The following is a 22,429-nucleotide window of genomic DNA, read 5'->3' on the forward strand; positions in this document are numbered from 1 at the left end:
CTGATCGCCAGCAGAGATTGGCATTCTCTACGTGGACGAGGCACTAAAAGGGAAAGTGAAAATTTTGCCAGTGGGTTTCACAGAGTTGCTGACAGAGAAATATAGAGACTCAGGAATCTTGGATTCAGTTATAGGTTCTGGAAGATAGCGTGTTCTAATGGCTCCAGAGACTTCTGTCCCATCCCATCCAGCCTCACCTTGTCCTGCTCACCCCAACCCCCTTTGGCTCCTTATCACAGTCTGCTCACCTAGCCAGTCCCTGTCTCCACCTACAGGCTCCCCATCTAACTCTCATTCTTTCCTTCACTCCAGTTACCAGTTTTAGTTTGACTTCTGGAACTCCTCACCTCAGTTTCCCTGCAGGCACTTTTCTCAACCAGTCCATGTGGTTCTCTCCCCCTCGCCCCATTCCTCATTTAATCCAAGTCTTCTTTTCCATTACTAGTGTTCTCTTTCCTTCCCTTCCCCTTTTGCCCACAGGATCTCTGCCCCTGTATCCTTGCTCAGCTATTTCCAGTCTGCCTCCCATCTACTTCCTCTGTCTTCCCCATCCACCCACCTTCCTGTTCTTGCAGCCTTTGCAATCAAATCAGGCAGATTCCATCTTCATGCTGCCTGTAGACCAGCAGGGGGAGCACTGAGAGCATACAGAAAAGAGTCTCCCTGCTCTTCATTCCTGTGTCCAGTAACACAGTGACCCCGAAAAGCCAGCAGCGGCAATTGCAGAGAAAGTCCTGCTCAAGCCTTGCAACCCAAGATAGGAGCATGCTCAATATAAACAGCATCTTCAGAGAATTTACCTGAGAAATTACCAGGGCATGAATGAACTGAGATTTTTCAGATGCATATAATTTGACCAAATCTGTGCATTTTTTCCCTACGAAAAGCCAATGCACTTCCTTGGCATTAGAGCAACCTCCCTGATTTCAAGCCCTTGCTCCAAAACACAGAGGTTCTAGAAGCTTCTCACTGAAGTAGTAAGACTTTGTTTTCTTTTGTTTTGTTTTGTTTAACATGGGCAAACAACGTATCCTTCCCCTGTCTCATACTCAGCTTTTCCAGGTATTCTTTCCCTAGTGGATTTTGCTGGGGGGTTTTGTATGTTTTCTGTAGCTGTTACAACAGCAAACAAAATGTGGGATCGATGCCACTGTTTAAAGGAAGTGTGAGTTGCAAATGTGCTTAACAAAAGTCTGAATGCACTCGACTGTGTTAGCGGTTTCTGCTGCATTGCACACCATGCAATTCCAACAGAAATCACTAATGACTGATGCCACTGCAGTGGTATTAAGTATTTTTTAATTTAATTCCATGTTGGTCACATATCAACACATTAGCATAACAGTGATTTGGCCTTCACCAGAGCTAATATGATTGAATTAACAAACATTAGATCTATATTTTTCCAGTCTAAAATGCCAACTAAACATTCACTCCAAGTATAATGTCTTCTTATTTTTCATGTATTTTAAATTCTTCACATCTCACCACTTCGTCCTACTGTCATTTTGATTTGTTGCTCTCTGCTAAATCATAAGGGGGGTAGGTTTATCTAATATCATGCTTATCAATCCTGTCATCAGACTGAAGATGTCTTTTAAAAGCAGCAAAGAATCCTGTTGCACCTTATAGACTAACAGACGTTTTGGAGCATGAGCTTTCGTGGGCGAATACCCACTTCATCAGATGCATGTACATCTGACGAAGTGGGTATTCACCCACGAAAGCTCATGCTCCAACATGTCTGTTAGTCTAGAAGGTGCCACAGGCTTATTTGTTGCTTTTACAGATCCAGACTAACACGGCTAGCCCTCTGATACTTGATGTCTTTTAAGACTCAGAACAAGACCATTATTAAGCATTGCTGTTGCCTAACATTTTCTGTATTGTAAAGAAAAGGGAAATAGCAGCGAGTGAACAAAACCAAACCAATAAGAACAAAGTGAAGCCAAGTCTATCCCCTCTCCAGGCTCCTTGGGGTTTTGGGAAACAACTAACCATGGAAACTCAAGCTAAGAGAAACTACTATCCTGTTCAGAATAGTCCCTTCAGAGTTTCCCAGTATCTTTTCATATCACTACAAACTTAAAAACAAAACTATCTTGGGTGGTAAAGAAAAAATAATCATGAAAAGTCTAGTTCTCATAATAAAATTCAAGTAAATTTCCAGCATGTAGCAAATACTTCTTAGCTTGACTTTGATTAAATGATTTAAGGCTTTTTTCCCCACTAGAGTTCATAATTCATAGAATTAAATTTGTTACAGTACCTCTTCTGGACATGTTTCTTGTCAGTTAATGCTACTGTCTTGGCAGCTTTCCCTTGAGTTGTGTCACATGTATGGGGCTTCCTAGAAACAAAATCTCATGGGAAGTGAGGGTTCGCAGCAGGAACTAGGTTTTCTCACTCTGTACTTCAACTCACAGCAAAAATGCAAAGCATCACTAGATTTAAAAAGAAGTGGGGCAAGAAGAAATTTCTGAATCTCTCCATACGGCTAGTTACCTATGGAAGGGACTCATGTCTCCATGCATGCTTTGAAAGGATCTTTTCACTAGTGAAAAGCAACTAAGCAAGGCCTACTGGATATGCAATGTCTGGCAATAACATGTAGGAAGAAGAGGAAATCCCTCGAGTCAGATATGGAAAAACAATTTTGAGATGCTTATCTGAACCAACCCTTTTGAGATTCACTCATCATTACGCTCAGAGGAAAGATACCAGGCTATAGGACTGCAAAGCAATGCTAAGTAGTTCATGTCTGATGACAAAACTATGATATTGTATATTCTTAAAGAGGAAAGAGCACAAACATTGTAACAAGAACTGAAAATATCATCTAAATTACAGTTGTATATAGAGTTTCTTCACTTTGTCTTCAAGTATGCATGTTTACAAATGGGATTTGTATGAGTGCTCAAGGAAGTTCTTTTGAAAATTCCAACCTAGACTGATGTCCATTATTTGAAACTATGGTGTACACTTTCCTATTATCAAAAGTTTTTTCCACAAAAAAGATAATATCACAATATTTTAAAAACTACAGTAATGACAAGGAGCTAGTGAACTGGCATTGTTACCGGTAAGTATTTGAAGCATTTTGTAACTCTTGAATTGGGTATGATTGAATTAGTCATTTTATTTCCAAGGAAAAACAATATAGTACAACCATCTTGGAAATAAAAATGACCTTCCAAAACAATGCCAGCTGCACAGATTAAGTTTCAGAAACTATTAATGAAAGAAAAACATTGTAATCATCAATATATTCATTTAATTATATGCCAATGAAACAAGTATAAACAAACATTTTCATTTGCATGGCTATTATCAGAGCTAGTTGGGAAGTAGTTATACCATCCTGTGAAAATTTTCAAGATTTCAAAGAAAAATTCCCATCTCAAATTGGGATGAAAAGTTGGGAAAAAAAATCAGACTGAAAAAGTTTTTAAAAGTCTGTGTAGGTCAACTGAAATATTCCATTTTGATAGTTTTGAAATATGTTTTGATTTTTCTGTTAGCTTAAATTTCAAAATGAAAAGTTGTTTCAAAACTGAAAACTAGATTTTTTTTTTATAGCCACATCCGCAGAGTATTTCAGCATGTCACATATATTAATGAAATTAGCCTCACAACACTCCTGAGAGGTAGGGAAATATTATTCCTAATCAAAATACATCCATGGGGGGGGAGTTACCAAAAAAATCAACATTTTCCATGGAGAGAACTCCATTTTCCAGTTCTAGTATGCATAATCTACTAGGTTTGTTTGGGATAACGGAATTATTTATCAATATAAGGTGTTATTTCTTATGTATTGCGCAATGCACATACAATATTCCATTAAATATATTTTTAAGGAGAAACAAATATTTATTTGAGCTCATTCCACCAATAATAGGAATCTCTTTCTACCTTTCTGAAAACTCCCCTCCCCCCCATGTTTAAGGGACTATTGTACATTTATTGAAGAATATGCAAGAAATAACACCTTATCGATAAAAATTCCTTTTATCCCAAACAAACCTAGTAGATTATGTATACTAGACTGGTTAGAACTGCTGTCAGATTTACTCATCATTTTCTGTACCTCCTATCTACTTTTTTTTCATTATTATAACAGAACAATTTTAATTGTTAACAAAATACTGCAGAACTGAGAAAGTAGCAGAATGTCACGACCATCAGTATTCCCAGTGATTGCTTTGAGAGAAACAAAGTGATATTATTTATTTGTATTGCAGCAACACCCAGGAACTCCAGTCATGGACCAGTACCCATTGTTCTAGATCCTGTAACTCAGAATTTCACTAGTGAAGTTAAATGACGTGTGCCTACCACCACACAGGGTTTTATTTGTTTTACTGAAGAATTCCAAAATTGAAGAAATAAAATACCTCTTATTTTAGGCAAACCAGTAAAGAGTTTATAATCAGCTCTGTAAAGACATTATCTTTATTCTTGTCTTTTCTGAAAGCCCATATTGGTTTAACAACTTGTCCTAAGTATTACATAAAATAATGAGTAAATCTGGCAGCAGCTCAAGTTGCTGCATTAATATATATAAATTAGATTTGTGGATTATTAAAGGCAATGTCTAATATGTTTTCAGATATCCTTTCAAATTCTGTTACAATACACTTCAGCTATAAATGAATTAAGTGCATGAGCAAAAAATAATGTCGATCATAAAATACATTTAAAAAAAACAGCAGAGTCAGAGAAAATGAAAACTTTCCATTTTCATGTGGGCTCAAGAATAGAAATAATCATGATGAACATTTCACCTTGAATACATTGATAAGGTCCTGCCAATAGAGCACAGAAAACAACAAACTATTTTTGAAGTTGGTTAAAGATATTTTGCCTATTGTGTCACAAACCCAATTATTTTGAGTACTGAATGCAGCAGTATATTAATCTAAATCTGAGTGTTCAGAATAAAAGAAGAAACCTAAATGCTAATATAATCTTCCTCAGACAGCACTTAACTAAAGAAAATCTTCATTCTTTTGCTAAATCATAGTTAAGCTGATGTATTAGGAGAGAAAACATAAGTAACTGTAAATCTGATAATTTCGCTGAAAACACAGCACATATCCTTTTCCTCTTAAACAAGAAGATATTAATAATAATAAAAATATTACCTGTATGATTACCACACTAACAGTATTGCACTAAGAGCAGCTCTCTAGACGTTAGGGGAGCTCCTATATCCTACGCAGTATGAGAGGTTCCTTAACGTGCTTTTTGGTATTACTTGCCTGGCAATATTGTTAGTTCCAGCCTACTGCTGGCAAGGATTATTTTCTTTGTTCTGCTGATAACCCTAAAAAAAACCTAACTGTAGCTCCCAATTATAAAGTACAACTGCCAGAGAAGTCTCTATGAGTTACAATGGTGAACTGGGTGATGGACTGACACCAAGGAAATAGAAATCTCCAATTTCTTTAAAGACCAGGTTTAAGATGGGTGGCTGCAGTGCAAGTTTCCTCTAAGGCATCCACCAACCTGTATGTTTTCTGAGGCCACTTTTAGAGTAAAAAGTTAGGTAGTTTTGTCCTTATGGCTGTTCTCTCCTTACTTAACCCCTCTGTTGTCACTTCTAACAGGAGTGCCAATTAGTTTTAATTAGGAGTGTGTGATTCTTATACCCTGTCTAACAGGAACTGGGCTGATATCAATTAATTTCAAATAATCAGCTAACCTGTCAGATGGCAGTGATGTTTGTGTTCCTAGTATCAACTGAGGTTATGAGTGAAAGTTTTCATGTGCCACTGCCAAATTCCTAAACATACAGTTCCCAACAGAATGTATTTTATTTATAAAGATATTTTCTTGGACTCTTTGTTTTACCAGCTTTGTTTTTCTTCACTTCCCTTTCTCCTAGTATGTCAGTGATTGGCTCTGAAATCAAACAGAAATTGGATCAGTGAGCTGCAGCCACTAATGCAAAAGTAACTCTTCTAACTTAAGGGCATGAGAGGTGTCTTGCTGTATTGGGAGTCTGCAACAAACAAAAGCAAAGTAATAAACTAAGAGTCTAATTCTAGAGATACTTGTTAATGGACATAGTACTTATCCTACGATCCTGACTAATAACAGCAAGATTAAAAGACAACTGGGCATAGACTACATATCTTAACAAAAAAAGTTGGATTATCAAATATACTGCATCAAAATCTGGCCAGTCACCATCCTGACCACACACGAAGCTGTGTATTGAGGAATCTTATATATACTTACCTGGCACTTGCTATGCCAAAGGTATTATTTCCTCATTTTCAATAACCATCAAATTAATTATTTTTAGGTGTTTCAAGCTGAGCATCTGAAAATTGGTTTACCCAAATTCATTAGTCACTTTTGAAAATACAGATCCTTTCTCTATATATATGGCTAGAATTATCTGAAAAGGCTGATAATTGGAAGAAATAGGAAATTCCACTACTAAATGTTAGGTACAGGCCTTCAGGCAGTATCATTATATCACATGGATGAAAAAGGAGGACTTTCTTTCCTGCTGCATGAGCTTCAAAAGGTGGCTGAAGATTCATTTTTCTCCATCACAAAACACTCAGGGAGAATGGGCACATCTACACTATGATAAAAACAATGCAACAGGGAGCCTCAGAGCTCAGGTCAGCTAACTCAAGCTCACAGGGCTCAGGCTGCAGGTCTAAAAATTTCAGTGTTGACATTCAGGCTCAGGCTGGAGCCCAAGCTCTGGACTCTCCTCACTCACAGTCTAGAGTCCAGGATCCCACCCGCATCCAAACACCTACATTACTGTTGTATAGCCTGCAGCCCAAGCCCCTTGAGGCCAAGTCAGTGACCCAGGCCAGCTGCAGCAATGCTGCGAGTCTTTTATTTCAGCATCAATGTACCCAACGTGAGCAGGGAAATTATGTCACTTCAGTAGTGCAAGATACCTCTGTAGCATAAAGCAATTATAATAATCACTTGTCTCAGATAAGGGATCCTCTTTTCCAGGTCGGTGGGAAGAAAATCTTGAAGTTAAGTTATTTTCAGAATGAATTTTTTTAAAAAACTGAAAGGTAATCAGGGCAAGGAGGAAAACACATTTGGTGCTGGTTGAAGTTTTTTTGGGATGGAGGAGAGGAGGAAACAAGTCCAATTGACAGCCCCTGAAATGGATATTTTGCAGCCAGCATACAATTAACCATCAGCAATGATCTTGAATCTAAAGTAGTCTAAGGGTATGTCTACACTACAAAATTAGGTCGGTTTTATAGAAGTTGATTTTTAGACATCGATTTTATACAGTTGATTGTGTATGTCCGCACTAAGTGCATTAAGTCGACGGAGTGCATCCTCACTACCGTGGCTAGCATCGACTCTCAGAGTAGTGCACTGTGGGAAGCTATCCCACAGTTCCCGCAGTCTCTGCTGTCCATTGGAATTATGTGTGACGCTCCCAATGCCTGATGCAGCAAAAATATTTTCACGTGTGGTTTTGGGTACATGTCACTCTCCCCTCCCTCCCTCCCTCCCTGAAAGCAACTGCAGACAATCATTCCTCACCTTTTTGTCTGGGTTACACATGCAGATGCCATAGCATGGCAAGCATGGAGCCTGGTCAGCTCACCGCTGCTGTTGCGAGCATTGTAAACACCTTGTGCATTATACTTCAGTATGTGAAGAACCTGGCTAAGAGATGGCAGCACGAGGACGATTGTGATCAGGACATGGACACAGACGTTCCTGAAAGCATGGGCTGTGGTAATTGGGACCTCATGGCGGCAGTGGGGCTGGTTGATACAGTGGAATGCCAATTCTGGGCCCAGCAAACAAGCACAGACTGGTGGGACCGAATAGTGTTGTGGGTCTGGGATGATTCCCAGTGGCTGCAAAACTTTTGCATGAGTAAGGCCACTTTCCTGGAACTCTGTGAGTTGCTTTCCCCTGCCCTGAAGTGCAGGAATACCAAGATGAGAGCTGCCCTGACTGTTGAGAAGCAAGTGGCGATAGCCCTGTGGAAGCTTGCAATGCCTCACTGCTACCGGTCAATTGGGAATCAATTTGGAGTGGGCAAATCTACTGTGGGGACTGCTGTGATTCAAGCAGCCAGTGCAATCTCTGATGTTCTTCTATCAAGGGTAGTGACTCTGGGAAATGTGCAGGTCACAGTGGATGGCTTTGCTGCAATGGGATTCCCTAACTGTGGTGGGACGATAGACGGAACTCATATCCCTATCTTGGCACCGGACCACCTTGCCAACCAGTACATAAACCATGAAGAGTACTTCTCAATGGTGCTGCAAGCACTGCGGGATCACAAGGGACATTTCACCGACATCAACGTGGGATGGCCGGGAAAGATGCATGACGCTCGCATCTTTAGGAACCCTGGGCTGTTTGAGCAGCTGCAAGAAGGGACTTACTTCCCAGACCAGAAACTTACTGTTGGGGATGTTGAAATGCCAATAGTTATCTTCAGAGACCCAGCCTACCCCTTGCTCCAATGGCTCATGAAGCCATACACAGGCAACCTGGACAGTAATAAGATGCAGTTCAACTATAGGTTGAGCAAGTGCAGAATGGTGGTAGAATGTGCATTTGGACATTTAAAAGCTCGCTGGCGCTGTTTGCTGACTAGGTTAGACCTCAGCACAACCAATATTTCCATTGTTATTACTGCTTACTGTGTGCTCCATAATATCTGTGAGAGTAAGCAGGAGAGGTTTATAGTGGGGTGGGAGGTTGAAGCCAATCGCCTGGCTGCCAATTTTGAACAGCCAGACACCAGGACAATTAGAAGAACACAGGTAGGCACTCTGCACATCAGAGGGGCTTTGGAAACCAGTTTCATAACTGGCCAGGCTACAGTGTGACAGCTGTGTGTGTTTCTCCTTGATGCAAACCCACCCCTTTTGCTGATTTTAGCTCCCTGTAAGCCAACCACCCTCCCCCCTTCGATCACAGCTGGCAAAGGAAATAAAGTCACTATTGTTTTGAAACCATACATTCTTCCTTTATTAATTAAAAAAAAGGGAGATAACTGATAAGTTATCCCTGGTGGGGTAGGGTGGGGTGGTGGAAGAGGGAAGGACAAGGCCATATTGCTTATTGTAGCCACACTACAAATCAAAACTGTTTGAATGACAGCCTTCCATTGCTTAGGCCATCCTCTGGATTGCAGTGGCTGGGTGCCTGGAGCCTCGCCCCACCCCGTTCTTGGGCATCTGGGTGAGGAGGATATGGAACTTGGGGAGGAGGACAGGTGGTTGTACAGTGGATGCAGCGATGGTCTGTGCTCTTGTTGGCTTTTCTGCAGCTCCACCAGATGCCTGAGCATGTCTGTCTGCTCCCCTATTAGCCTCAGCATTCCATACTGCCTCTGCTCATCGCGCTCACTTAATGCTTTCCTGGACTCTGCCACTGAATGCCTCCATGCATTCAGCTGTCCTCTATCAGTGCAAGAGGACTGCATGAGCTTGGAAAACATGTCATTGCGAGTGCGTTTTTTTCACCTAATCTGCAATAACCTCAGGGATGGAGATGATAGGGGGAGCATAGAAACATTTGCGGCTGGGGGGAGATAAAAAGGGAGAGTAAAATTTAAGATGATACATTTCTGAGAACAAAAGGGAGACTCTTTCACAGTGAATCAAGCAATTCACAGCAGACAGCACATGTGCTTTAGATACAAGGTCATATTTTGCCTTTTATATTGAGCGCCCGCTGATATAGTGAAATATCACACACGACTGGGCAACAGAATTCAACTTCCAGGCAACCAAAGTAAGCCAAAGGATATGCAGATCTGGCTTCTAACGCCTTCATAATATGTGGAAATATTTTCAAACTGCAGCAATCTCCTTCCCCATAGCAAGCAATGCCAGTTAGGTTTGCCATTTAAAAGGAGGAGCTGCAGTTTTCCGGTTGATGTGCAGCATACACTTGCCTCCACCCATCCCCGTAGCTATTTGGGATGATCCCTTCACTCCTCCCCTTCCGTGTAGCTATTTGCGATGAGCCCTTCACACCCCGCCCCCCCTTGAAGCGTGGCTATTCTCAGGGATGATCCCTTTTAGCTAATTGCAAACAGCCCGGCATGAATGGGGTCCTTTTACTGTTGCCTTACAAAATTTCCCCTATTTCAACCAGGTGACCATGAATGATATCACTCTCCTGCGGCTAACACAGAAAGATATAGACCGAATGTTGCTTGAAAGCAACCAAAACCCAGGACCATTCGCTGCTATGCTTTGTGCTGCAATAATTCCAGACTACTTGCTACTGGCTTGGCATGGTAAAGTGTCCTACCGTGGAGGACAAAATAAGGCTGCCCTCCCCAGAAACCTTCTGCAAAGGCTTTCAGAGTACCTCCAGGAGAGCTTCATGGAGATGTCCCTGGAGGATTCCCACTCCATCCCCAGACACATTAACAGACTTTTCCAGTAGCTGCATCCCAAGTCTTCAGAGCAACTCAAACATTAAACACTATTGCTTTTAAACCCTGTACTGTAGTTACAAATGTGCACTCACCAGAGGGCCCTTCTTCACCTTCAGGGTTGGGGATCCCGCACTGGGAGGGTATTGGCTCCAGCGTGATGAAAACATCCTGGCTGCCAGGGAGAAGGGATTCACTGCTTGCCTGTTGCACATTCTCTTCCTCCTCATCTTCCTCATCCACAAAATCCTCCTCCATGTTGCGTGAGACTTCCCTCTTGCAGGTGTCTATGGACTATGGTGGGGTAGTAGTAGGTTCCCCCCCTAGAATGCCATGCAGCGGATCATAGAAGCAGCATGTATGGGGCTCTGACCCAGAGCAACCGTTTGCCTCCTTTGTCTTTTGGTAGGCTTGTCTGAGCCCCTTGACTTTCACACGACAATGCTGTGTGTCCCTGTTGTAGACTTTGTCCATCATGCCCTGTGCGATTTTGGCATATACATTACCATTTCTTCTTTTTGATCGGAGTTCTGCCTGCATAGATTCTTCTCCCCAGACACCAATGAGATCCAGTGTCTCCCATTTGCTCCATGCTGGAGCTCGTTTGTGATTCTGGTGGGACTTCATGGTCACCTGTGGTGCTGAGCTCACCACACTGACCAAACAGGAAATGAAATTCAAAAGCTCCCGGGGCTTTTCCTGTGTACCTGGCTAGTGCATCAGAGTTGAAAGTGCTGTCCAGAGTGGTCACATTGGAGCACTCTGGGATAGCTCTTGGAGGCCAATAATGTCAATTTACATCCACACTACCCCAAATTTGACCCAGCAAGGTTGATTTAAGCGCTATTCCCCTCGCCAGGGTGGAGTACATAAGTCAATTTTAAGATCCCTTTAGGTCGACGGAATGGGGTTGCTTGTGTAGACGCATTCATTATAAAATCTACCTAATGCAGCTAAATTTGATCTAATCCTGTAGTGTAGACCAGGGCTAAGATGTTTAAAGGTAATTGATAATGAAACAGATTAAATTGGGTTTTGTACCCAATAGAAAGTGTTTGGCAAAAGCAGCAGAATTTTATGCTGTTATGAGTTAAAATAATCTGTACTCATAGGAATGTTGAAAAATTAGTTAATTAATGAGCTCTTTTTATATTTATATATTACACACGCACACACACATTTTGTCCAAATTGTCTAACAACAACCTAGTTGGCATATTCAGTAGCAAGATAAATTGGGGGGGGTATTAGATTTATAGAGACATAAAATCTTCAGAAACAATCTTATATTGGCAGGATAATGAACAAAGGGACTAAAGAGGTCAAATTCTATGTCTAATGTCAAAGATTGCAGTCCTAGGATCATAAACACATAACTCTACAATATATAAATGCATTTACAGTATTGCTCTTGAATATGTGAATAAACCGTAAGTGACAACAGATTCTTTTAACAAATTAAAAGTTTAAATACCTTATCCTCTGCCTGGTTTAGCCCTCTTTTTAGATCTTCCACCCGACTTCTCAGCTTCTTAACCTCATCCTCATGTTGTTCCACTCTCTTGTTTGCATGCATCAGTTCCGCCACTTTATCATGATACTGCTTGTTTAGCTTGTGGTGTGCATGCTGCAGCTCAATGAGCTCCTTTTAAAGAAAAACAATACCATTCAGATACTAAAATACAGTTGGGCACTGAAACAGCTTAGAAATGTTCTTAAAGAAAGCTTTCTATAGGGAGCCTGCTATGGTCGTTGAAAGTCTTGCTTATAAAAAAAAAATTTGGTTAAGTGTATTCCAGTTAATGTTTATTCTAACAAGAACAATTTCGCATTTTCAGGTGAACTTAAAAGTGTAGGGACCTATTCACATTACTTAACAAAAAATATAGGTGGGCAGATCCTCAGCTGGTGTAAATTGCCTTTTTATCACCATCGACACCAATGGAGCTATAAAAATGTACACCAGTTGAGAATCTGGTCCAAGGTCTTTTATCACAACATTGTGACTGCAATGTGCCGCCACTGTGGAAGAAAATAGTCCCTTCAGTAGAGAACTGTGAGAAATGTCAGGGCTATCTGTGACTGTCTGAGGAGAATTGCTGTGGAAAATTACATGACATTTTATCAAAAGACAGAGATTGTTACAGTTAAACTGGTGAAGCTTGCAAACCATTTATCAAAGCCCTTTCAGTTCTCATTTCAAGGTAGATGAAACAAATATTAAAATAAATTTAATCTGTTTCTGGAACATTTTAAAAAGTAAAACAAATCTGTTCATACTTGTTTTTCTCTTGCCAACTCTTAAATTAAATACACATTTTCATAACTTGTTAACCTCTATCCTCTGTGCTAAGGTAATAATCATTTGATCAAAAATCTTAAGAGTGTGAAAACCAAAGTGATAGCAGGGAGATGCAACTAGTTGTGAAAGTTAGTGTAGTCAAGACAAAATGTTTTACATTTGAAAGTAGCAGTGTATATAAGAGCTACCTTGTTTGGAATAAGAAATTGAATATAAACAGATTATTGTTATTATTACTAATTTGTATTGCGGTAGTGCCTGAAGTCCCCAGCCCCACTGTGTAAAGCACAATACAAATAAAAAGAAAGACAGTTCCTACCCTGAACACCTTATAATTTAAGTAAAAGTACATTGTTGCCTAAGTAGATTGTGAAGAAATTTGAATCATCAACTGAAACTCAGGACACTAGTTGGCATCTAGTCTTTGGTTTGATCATCTATACTGAACATTAGGGCTTCTGGTTTTTTGGTGTTTATTAATTCCATTTTTGTGGTTAATTTGGGCTTTTGAGGGCTCTCTCTTTATATACACTGGAATGAGTAATGTATATTCTATACATTACTCATTACACTCACCTATACTGTCATAAGTAATCTTTTGATAATAATAATAATATATGGAGATATACCTATCTCATAGAACTGGAAGGGACCATGAAAGATCATTGAGTCCAGCCCCTGCCTTTGCTAGCAGGACTAAGTACTGATTTTGCCCCAGATCCCTAAGTGGCTCCCTTAAGGCTTAAACTCACAATGCTGGGTTTAGCAGGCCAATGCTCAAACCACTGAGCTATCCCTCCCCCCTCACACTTCCCTAGTGTGCTTTAATGTATTACTGTCTCAACCAGCACTACATTAAAGTTCACTAGGTAACCTTCGGTACACACTAGCAGGGTCTACATGGACCAATTAATGTGCAACACATTAGTGTGCTTCCGAAATCATACCCTCATGGTTTTCATTACTGATCCATGTAGATAAGCCCTTAAATACGATTAAGCACTTTCTGTGTTTTTCTGGCATTTATTGGATAAGAAAAAAAAAGATGTTCTCTTATTGGGGGTGCTATATTGGTGTTTATTGGTAAAAACAGAAAATCAGAAGCCCTATGAATATTTTAATGTAATTAGCATTTATAGTTTTGTTTTGTTTTTAAATTCCACAAGACCTAAGCATCTGCTTCAACTACTATACTCTCCTGCCTCCCTGGTTCCCAATTTATTCCTGTAAGAGTAAGGCCTGGTCTATATTACACAGTTAGATGGACACAAGACAGCTTACATCAGCCTAGCTGTGGATGTGTCTTCACTTACATTTCGCTTCTGCCAACATAAGTGCCTCACTATGCAGATTTAATAATATGACCTTCATGAGTGGCATAGAGTCATGGTCAATATACTTAGGTCAATACAGTGAGAGTGTAGACATTGCATTACTTATGTCAACCATTACTGTCCTCCAGTAGCTGTCCCACATTGCCCTACACTGACCGCCCTAGTCATTATTGTGAATTCAGCCTCCTCTCCTCGGCACCTTTTAAAGCAAAAACCACGGTTGGTGTATATTACCTGAAATGGAAATGACTGTTCTTTCCCCTTCGTAAGTTCTGTTCCTTTAATTTATTAAGTTTTAATTTTTTTTAATTGCTTGGTTCATGTTAAAGATTAATTTTGTTCCAAAAAATATAATTTTATTCTGAATTAGTTCCTAGCATATGCTGGCTGTTGCTGAGCAGGTCTAACAGCAACCAATTATCTGTTACTGCACTGTGTCGCACTATTCATAATACCACTCACAAAAAATATTAATAGGTGCATTGACAATGTAATATTCCTACATGCACAGCAATCACTACAAGATTCATATCAGGTTGCAAAAGAACAGGGCCAGGTAGAGCACATTTCTACAACACTCACTAGTCTGGCTCACTATTAAAATGGTCTTTCAAAGACTCCCTGAGCTGTGTAGCTCTGCAATGATCTCTTCTACTAAACCTTGTGTCTGACTGTTCAAATTAAGCTGACAGCTGCACTACTTCCAACCTGGTGGAAACTTTTCCTCTTTTGGTTCATAGATATTATGCAGGGCATTGGGATGTTTTTCTCACTGCGGTCCAATCTTATAAGTAAACAATGCCGGCAACCCTTCAAATGACCAAAGGCATATTTAACTGTCATTCTACACCTGCTGAGCCTGTAGCTGAAGCACTCCTTAGTGCTGTCAAAGTATCCAGTGTACGTCTTCATGAACCATGGGAGCAAGGGCTAGGCTGGGTCACTGAGGATCACTATTGACATTTCAACATTCCCAATGGTAATCCACTGCTCAGGAAAGAAAGTCCCTGCTTGCAGCTTTCTGAATAATCCTGAGTTCTTAAGATGCATGCATCATGCATCTTCTCTGACCAACCCACACTGATGTCGGTAAAGTGTCCCCGGTGATCCACCAATGCTTGCATAATCATAGAAAAGTAGCTCTTGCTGATGATGTACTCAGGGACAAGGTGATCCAGTGCCAAAATAGGGATGTATACACCATCCATCACCCCATCGCAATATGGCAACCCATTGCTGTAAAACCATTCATTATGTATGGCACATTGCCGAATCTTCTGGTAAAGATGGTGGGCAGCAAGGAGAGACACATGGGTTTGTGCGAATTTTGAAAAGAAGGCACACAAATTATGAACTCTAGATGAAATCATGGGACGGAGAACATTGCATTATGAGAAGTTGACCCCATGCTCCCAGTCACCCCTGCGCGACTTGTTTCTGCAGGAACTTCCCAAAAGACCCTGCACTGGATGGTGATGAATTGCACAACGGGATACCTACCCATGGTCCACTGCACTCAGACTCATAGACTCTAGGACTGGAAGGGACCTCGAGAGGTCATCGAGTCCAGTCCCCTACCCTCATGGCAGGACCAAATACTGTCTAGACCATCCCTAATAGACATTTATCTAACCTACTCTTAAATATCTCCAGAGATGGAGATTCCACAACTTCCCTAGGCAATCTATTCCAGTGTTTAACTACCCTGACAGTTAGGAACTTTTTCCTAATGTCCAACCTAAATCTCCCTTGCTGCAGTTCAAGCCCATTGCTTCTTGTTCTATCATTGGAGGCTAAGGTGAACAAGTTCTGTCCCTCCTCCTGATGACACCCTTTTAGATACCTGAAAACTGCTATCATGTCCCCTCTCAGTCTTCTCTTTTCCAAACTAAACAAACCCAATTCCTTCAGCCTTCCTTCATAGGTCATGTTCTCAAGACCTTTAATCATTCTCGTTGCTCTTCTCTGGACCCTCTCCAATTTCTCCACATCTTTCTTGAAATGCGGTGCCCAGAACTGGACACAATACTCCAGTTGAGGCCTAACCAGTGCAGAGTAAAGTGGAAGAATGACTTCTCGTGTCTTGTTTACAACACACTTGTTAATGCATCCCAGAATCACGTTTGCTTTTTTTGCAACAGTATCACACTGTTGACTCATATTAAGCTTGTGGTCTACTATCAGCCCTAGATCTCTTTCTGCCATACTCCTTCCTAGACAGTCTCTTCCCATTCTGTATGTGTGAAACTGATTGTTCCTTCCTAAGTGGAGCACTTTGCATTTATCTTTATTGAACTTCATCCTGTTTACCTCAGGCCATTTCTCCAATTTATCCAGATCATTTTGAATTTTGACCCTGTTCTCCAAAGCAGTTGCAATCCCTCCCAGTTTGGTATCGTCCGCAAACTTAATAAGCGTACTTTCTATGCCAACATCTAAATCGTTGATGAAGATATTGAAGAGAGCCGGTCCCAAAACAGACCCCTGCAGAACCCCACTTGTTATACCTTTTAAGCAGGATTGGGAGCCATTAATAACTACTCTCTGAATACGGTTATCCAGCCAGTTATGCACCCACCTTATAGTAGCCCCATCTAAATTGTACTTTCCTAGTTTATCTATAAGAATATCATGCGAGACCGTATCAAATGCCTTACTAAAGTCTAGGTATATCACATCCACCACTTCTCCCTTATCCACAAGGCTTGTTATCCTATCAAAGAATGCTATCAGTTTAGTTTGACATGATTTGTTCTTTACAAATCCATGCTGGCTATTCCCTATCACCTTACCACCTTCCAAGTGTTTGCAGATGATTTCTTTAATTACCTGCTCCATTATCTTCCCTGGCACAGAAGTTAAACTAACTGGTCTATAGTTTCCTGGGTTGTTTTTATTTCCCTTTTTATAGATGGGCACTATATTTGCCCCCTTCCAGTCTTCTGGAATCTCCCCCGTCTCCCATGATTTCCCAAAGATAATAGCTAGAGGCTCAGATACCTCCTCTATTAACTCCTTGAGTATTCTAGGATGCATTTCATCAGGCCCTGGTGACTTACAGGCATCTAACTTTTCTAAGTGATTTTTTACTTGCTCTTTTCTTATTTTCTCTTCTAAACCTACCCTCTTCCCGTAAGCATTCACTATATTAGACATTCCTTCAGACTTCTCAGTGAAGACTGAAACAAAGAAGTCATTAAGCATCTCTACCATTTCCAAGTCTCCTGTTACTGTTTCCCCCTTCTCACTGAGCAGTGGGTCTACCCTGTCCTTGGTCTTCCTCTTGCTTCTAATGTACTGATAAAAAGTCTTCTTGTTTCCCTTTATTCCCATAGCTAGTTTGAGCTCATTTTGTGCCTTTGCCTTTCTAATCTTGCCTCTGCATTCCTGTGTTATTTGCCTATATTCGTCCTATGTAATCTGATCTAGTTTCCATTTTTTATATGACGCCTTTTTATTTTGTAGGTCACGCAAGATCTCGTGGTTAAGCCAAGGTGGTCTTTTGCCACATTTTCTATCTTTCCTAACCATCAGAATAGCTTGCTTTTGGGCCCTTAATAACGTCCCTTTGAAAAACTGCCAACTCTCCTCAGTTGTTTTTCCCCTCAGTCTTGATTCCCATGGGACCTTACCTATCAGCTCTCTGAGCTTACCACTCTGCATCAGAAGAAGTGCTCCTGGTGAGGATGCACACCGCTGACACAAGGAACTAAATATTCACACTCACAAGAGATGTATTAACAGTGGCATGATGTAATGTAGGCCAACATAACTTAGTAATGTAGACGTGCCTAAGTGTCAAATTTTTAGTGTGCAAATGACGATGGCAATAGCTGAACATGCCCACTGTAAACTAGCTTTTCCCAGAGTTATGCATAAAGCCAGTGTGAGTTGACTGATCATGTAGTTAATAAGTGCTGTCTTTTCTCTTGACAGCTTACTATTATAGCTCTTCCTCCTCCCCTAAAAAGCATGCTGTTAACATCATGTTATTTGTCCAATTAGAACACATCACTTCCCTTTTTGAATCAATCCACTGTAATTTTCTTCCCCAGATGCTAGCAAGTAGGTGCCAGGTTAGCCTATTCTTATTCAGACTCATTGTGGTGCCAGAGATGAAAAGGCATCTCTGATAAGTACAGGAGTCCTCTGACACTGACAGCAGGACTCTGATATCAGCTATGTCATATTCTTTATTAAAATATACCATTTCTGAGGTTGGTGACTAATATTATTGCTTTTGTAAAGCCCCACAAAATATGCCTGTTCTCAGGGTATGAATGTTACAGTTGATTATTAAAAGTCCTTTAGTGGCATGTACCATATGCTGCTGTTTCTGTTTGGTGTTTTACACAGTTGCCTTCATTTTTACCTCAGATATCTAAAAATCACTGGTTTCTAACTTTGCGTGCAGATGTAACTGGAAGCCATCCAAAGTCTGAGATGCAGATAAAAGGCCAAGAAGCTAGTGATTAGAATCCAACATAAGGAGGTAATGATCAAATAAAGGTTCTTGTTGTTTTGTTCACTAAACTTCTTCCAATGAATCCTGGATGTTAAAAGATACAAAACAATGTCAGGTAATGCTTTTAAGAAGCTAGTCTCTTTCCATTGCTCTCAAAACCTTTATTTTTCCATTTCCCTCCCCAAAAATGTGTAAACTAATTATCACTGGCTAAAAATGGTATAACTCGGGTATCAGCTACAGTGATTTAAAATCATCAATGTTGTTCTGTAGACAAACACAAAGTGACTTCGGGATACTGACTGGCTGAGACACTTGTTCTGCTTTTGCAGAGTGAACTATCAGTATATTTTAGTAGACTTTGTGAATCTTATAAGATCTTGAGTAGTCACAAGATACATTGGATGATCCAAACACCAATCTCAGAGAGCTAATACTTGCCAACAGAGTGTCTGAGAATGAGTGTACTCTTGCTTAAACAGGTTCTTTTCCCAAACTTTCCACTGCAATCCTAAGCAGCCAGCTACACATAAGCAAAAATTTCACTGGTGCATAAGGCATGCTGCCCACCAGGCACTCGGGGAAGAGTTGGTGTTGTAAAGAGGCCAAAGGGAAAGACGTTTTATTGGCAATGATAGTATCTTACACTCTCTTTATGAGAGGGACCTCTGAGAAAAAGAGATGGGGAACAGAAAGTTAGAGTGGTCATGGAGAGGATTGGATTTTGTATCCATACTGGATTATTTCTAACATCCACTAAAAAAAAGGTGGACAGGGCAAGCCTTAAAGAGGAGAAGGGTTTTCTTTCCCCTGATGGCCCAGACAAAGTCTCACCACCCAAGAGGGCGTCAGAGATCCTAGCAAGTGCTCACTTTTGTTCACCTACTAGGATTGCTGTGCCAAGCTTCTAAAGCCTCCGCAAGCTGGTTCCTTATTTGGCTTCTCTGGCATATTTCCTGGGCACTGACTCTCAGAAATGGGGCTCCCCAGCCCACCTGTAATAAGCCCTAGGACCAGTACTTACCTCATAGATACCCCAGTTACTTGAACATAGTTGTCTTCACCCAGAAGGTGTTAAGCTTCTGGTTTATAGTTCAGCTTTCTCAGGGGCAAAAAGCAGTTGTGAAGCAGTCAACACACACTCATAACCTTTATGTTTAATCATACAAAGCGCAAGAGTGTACAAATCATACAAAACAATAAACACTAAAGGCATGTCCCTCCCTTACCATTCCAGTGCATTTTTTGGGCTGAGGTCTAAGTCCCTTGGGTTGTCCAGAGTCCTGGGGCCCATCTGGGCTCAGGAAAGCTATTAGAAACTCCTGACCCATAAGACTGCTACATGGTGTGTGACCTCTTCCTCCTGAAGCCTCTTACCCAGCTTCTCTGAACTTTCTCTCTCCTGTCCCATGCTGTCTCTAGCTGTCTGGGTCGCCTATTGCTGTATGTTCCTTGATTTAAACCTCTCCTGGTCACTGTTCTCTTGTTGTATTCCTGGCAAGTTTCCACTGCTCCTACCTTTCTCCCATCCTTCAGAGGAGTTAGCTAAATTGGTTTTCAAAGGGAAGCTCATCTATTGGCCCAGATATTTGCACCTGAATAGGGTCATTGAGGCCTAAGCACCTTCTCTTGTGTCTGTCTGGTTCATATCTTTTTCAGGGTTTGTCAGTAGTGGTGGATCCACATACATGCAGGTGTTCATATCACGGCAGTTTTTTATAATATAATATCACAGTCTCAATTAGATATCAGAAATTATACAGACATAGCTCCAGTGGAGAGGGTGGGAGGAGGCAGTATTCTTTTGGCTCCAGTACCCTTTGTCCCCTCCTCCACCAGCAGATAATTGTGGTATATAACTTTTTTATTATTATTATTATTATTATTTATTCTCTTTTTGCCCCCTTCCATTCTGGCTAACTTTTGACCAAATTCTCTTTAACAGTTGTGAGGTTACTCCAGCTTTACACTGGGGTAACTCAAAACTGGCTCTTTAATAAATGAACTGTATTACTTTCACAAGACTGATGTGATGAGTACTAGGTTTATTTTTGCACAATAAATTATTTTGATTTTTGAAAATAAAAGCACCTAACTTTAGAAGTTGGAACTAGACACAAATAAAGTCAGCATCAAAACAGCTGATACTACTACAAAGATGTAGTCTTAACAATGAAAACGGAAAGAAAGGAAAAAGGCATGAGCAGAGGTTGAATAAATCTGGCAAAAAGGCTACTTGAGAAATAATTGTTGGTATTTGGGGGCTTTTTAAAAAAAATATCTTGAGCAATATCTACCCCATTATAATTGTAGGAGCTCCATTTCAGCGGGGGTCGGCAACCTTTCAGCAGTGGTGTGCCGAGTCTTCATGTATACACTCTAATTTAAGGCTTTGCGTGCCGGTAATACATTTGAATACTTTTTAGAAGGTCTCTCTATAAGTCTATAATATATAACCAAACTACTGTTATATGTAAAGTAAACAAGGTTTTCAAAATGTTTCAGAAGCTTTATTTAAAATTAAGTTAAAATGCAGATCTTATCAGTTTACTGTGATCCTTGCCCTTGCTTTTCCTTGCTGAGTTTTCCAATGTCTGGTGGAATGTATTTAGATACTTTAAGTTGCACACAGGCTTCTGAGTTATAAATTGATAACCAGCTGGCAGGAAGTCAGTGGCTGGAACCCCAGATCTGCAGTGAGTGGAGCTGGCGACTGATAGGGCTGAGAGGGCCGGAAGCCTGGACCCTGTTTGGAACTGGAAGCAAGGTGAGTGGGGCTGCGGAGGGGACCCCAGCTGGCAACAGGCCAGCAGCCAGAACCCCAGAGCAGCAGTGAGTGAGCAGCTCAGCCCGCCACAGCTCTGGAGTTTCGGCTGCTGGCTCCTGCCAGCTGTGTTCTCAGCCTGCTGCCAGCCTGGGGTTCCATCTCCCAGGCCAGTAGCTGATGCTGAGTGGGACTGGCAGCGGGACCGTGGCTGGCAGGAGTCGGCAGTGGAAACCCCACAGCGGCAGCAGGCTAAGCAGCTTAGCTCACCGCCGCTCTGCGGTTTCGGCTGCTGGCTCCTTGCCAACTGGGGTCTCAGCCTGCCTCCAGCCTAGGGTTCCTTCCCCCAGGCCAGCAGCGGGCGCTGAGTGTGGCTGCGGTGGGGGGAACCCCAGGCTGTCAAGGGGCCAGAAGCAGGAACCCCAGAGCAGCAGCTGGCTGAGCAGCTCAGTCCACCGCCGCTCTGGGGTTTCCACCACCGGCTCCTTGCCAGCTGGGGTCTCAGCCCACTGCCAGCTTGGAGTTACTTCCCCCAGGCCAGAAGCGGGTGCTGAGTGGGACCCCAGCTGGCAAGGGTCCAGCAGCGGGAACGGCAGAGCGGTGGCATGCTGAGCAGCTCAGCCTGCTGCTACTCTGGGGTTTCTACCACCGGCTCTTTGCCAGCTGGGGTCTCAGCCCGCTGCCAGTCTGGGTTTCCTTCCCCCAGGCCAGCAGCAGGTGCTGAATGGGGCTGCGGCGGGGGGGACCCCGGCTGGCAAGGAGCCAGCAGCGGGAACCCCAGAGCGGCAGCGGGCTGAACGGCTCAGCCCGCCCCATGTACCATCAAAAATCAGCTTGCATGCCAAAGGTGGCACGCAAGCCATAGGTTGCTGACCCCTGATCTACAGTTATAATCATTATGATTGGGCTATTTTTCAGAGAGAACCTAGTGTGCACACAAATAATAATACATGGTACAACAATGGCTATAGAAGAACTACACTTCTATAACTGGGTCTGGCCTGATTGCACCATACTGATAGCCTTGTTACACTTCAGCTGGATTTAATAGAGAACATGGGCAAGAAAAGTTACTCTGACATGGAAACAAGTTGATTAAAGTACAACGTGTGTGGACACTATAAGCAAATCTGTTTATTTGAAAGTTA

General features: G+C 41.6%; 1 protein-coding gene across 1 annotated transcript in view; it reads right to left on the reverse strand.

Moving 5' to 3' along the window:
• CCDC102B (coiled-coil domain containing 102B) overlaps positions 1–22,429 on the reverse strand; it is a 354,221-nt gene that overhangs the window by 146,615 nt on the left and 185,177 nt on the right. The window contains 1 exon segment of the mRNA XM_030552669.1: positions 11,891–12,061. Coding sequence (XP_030408529.1) covers positions 11,891–12,061 — 171 coding nt within the window.

This window comes from Gopherus evgoodei, chromosome 2, assembly GCF_007399415.2.
Source record: "Gopherus evgoodei ecotype Sinaloan lineage chromosome 2, rGopEvg1_v1.p, whole genome shotgun sequence".
NCBI lineage: Eukaryota > Metazoa > Chordata > Testudines > Testudinidae > Gopherus > Gopherus evgoodei.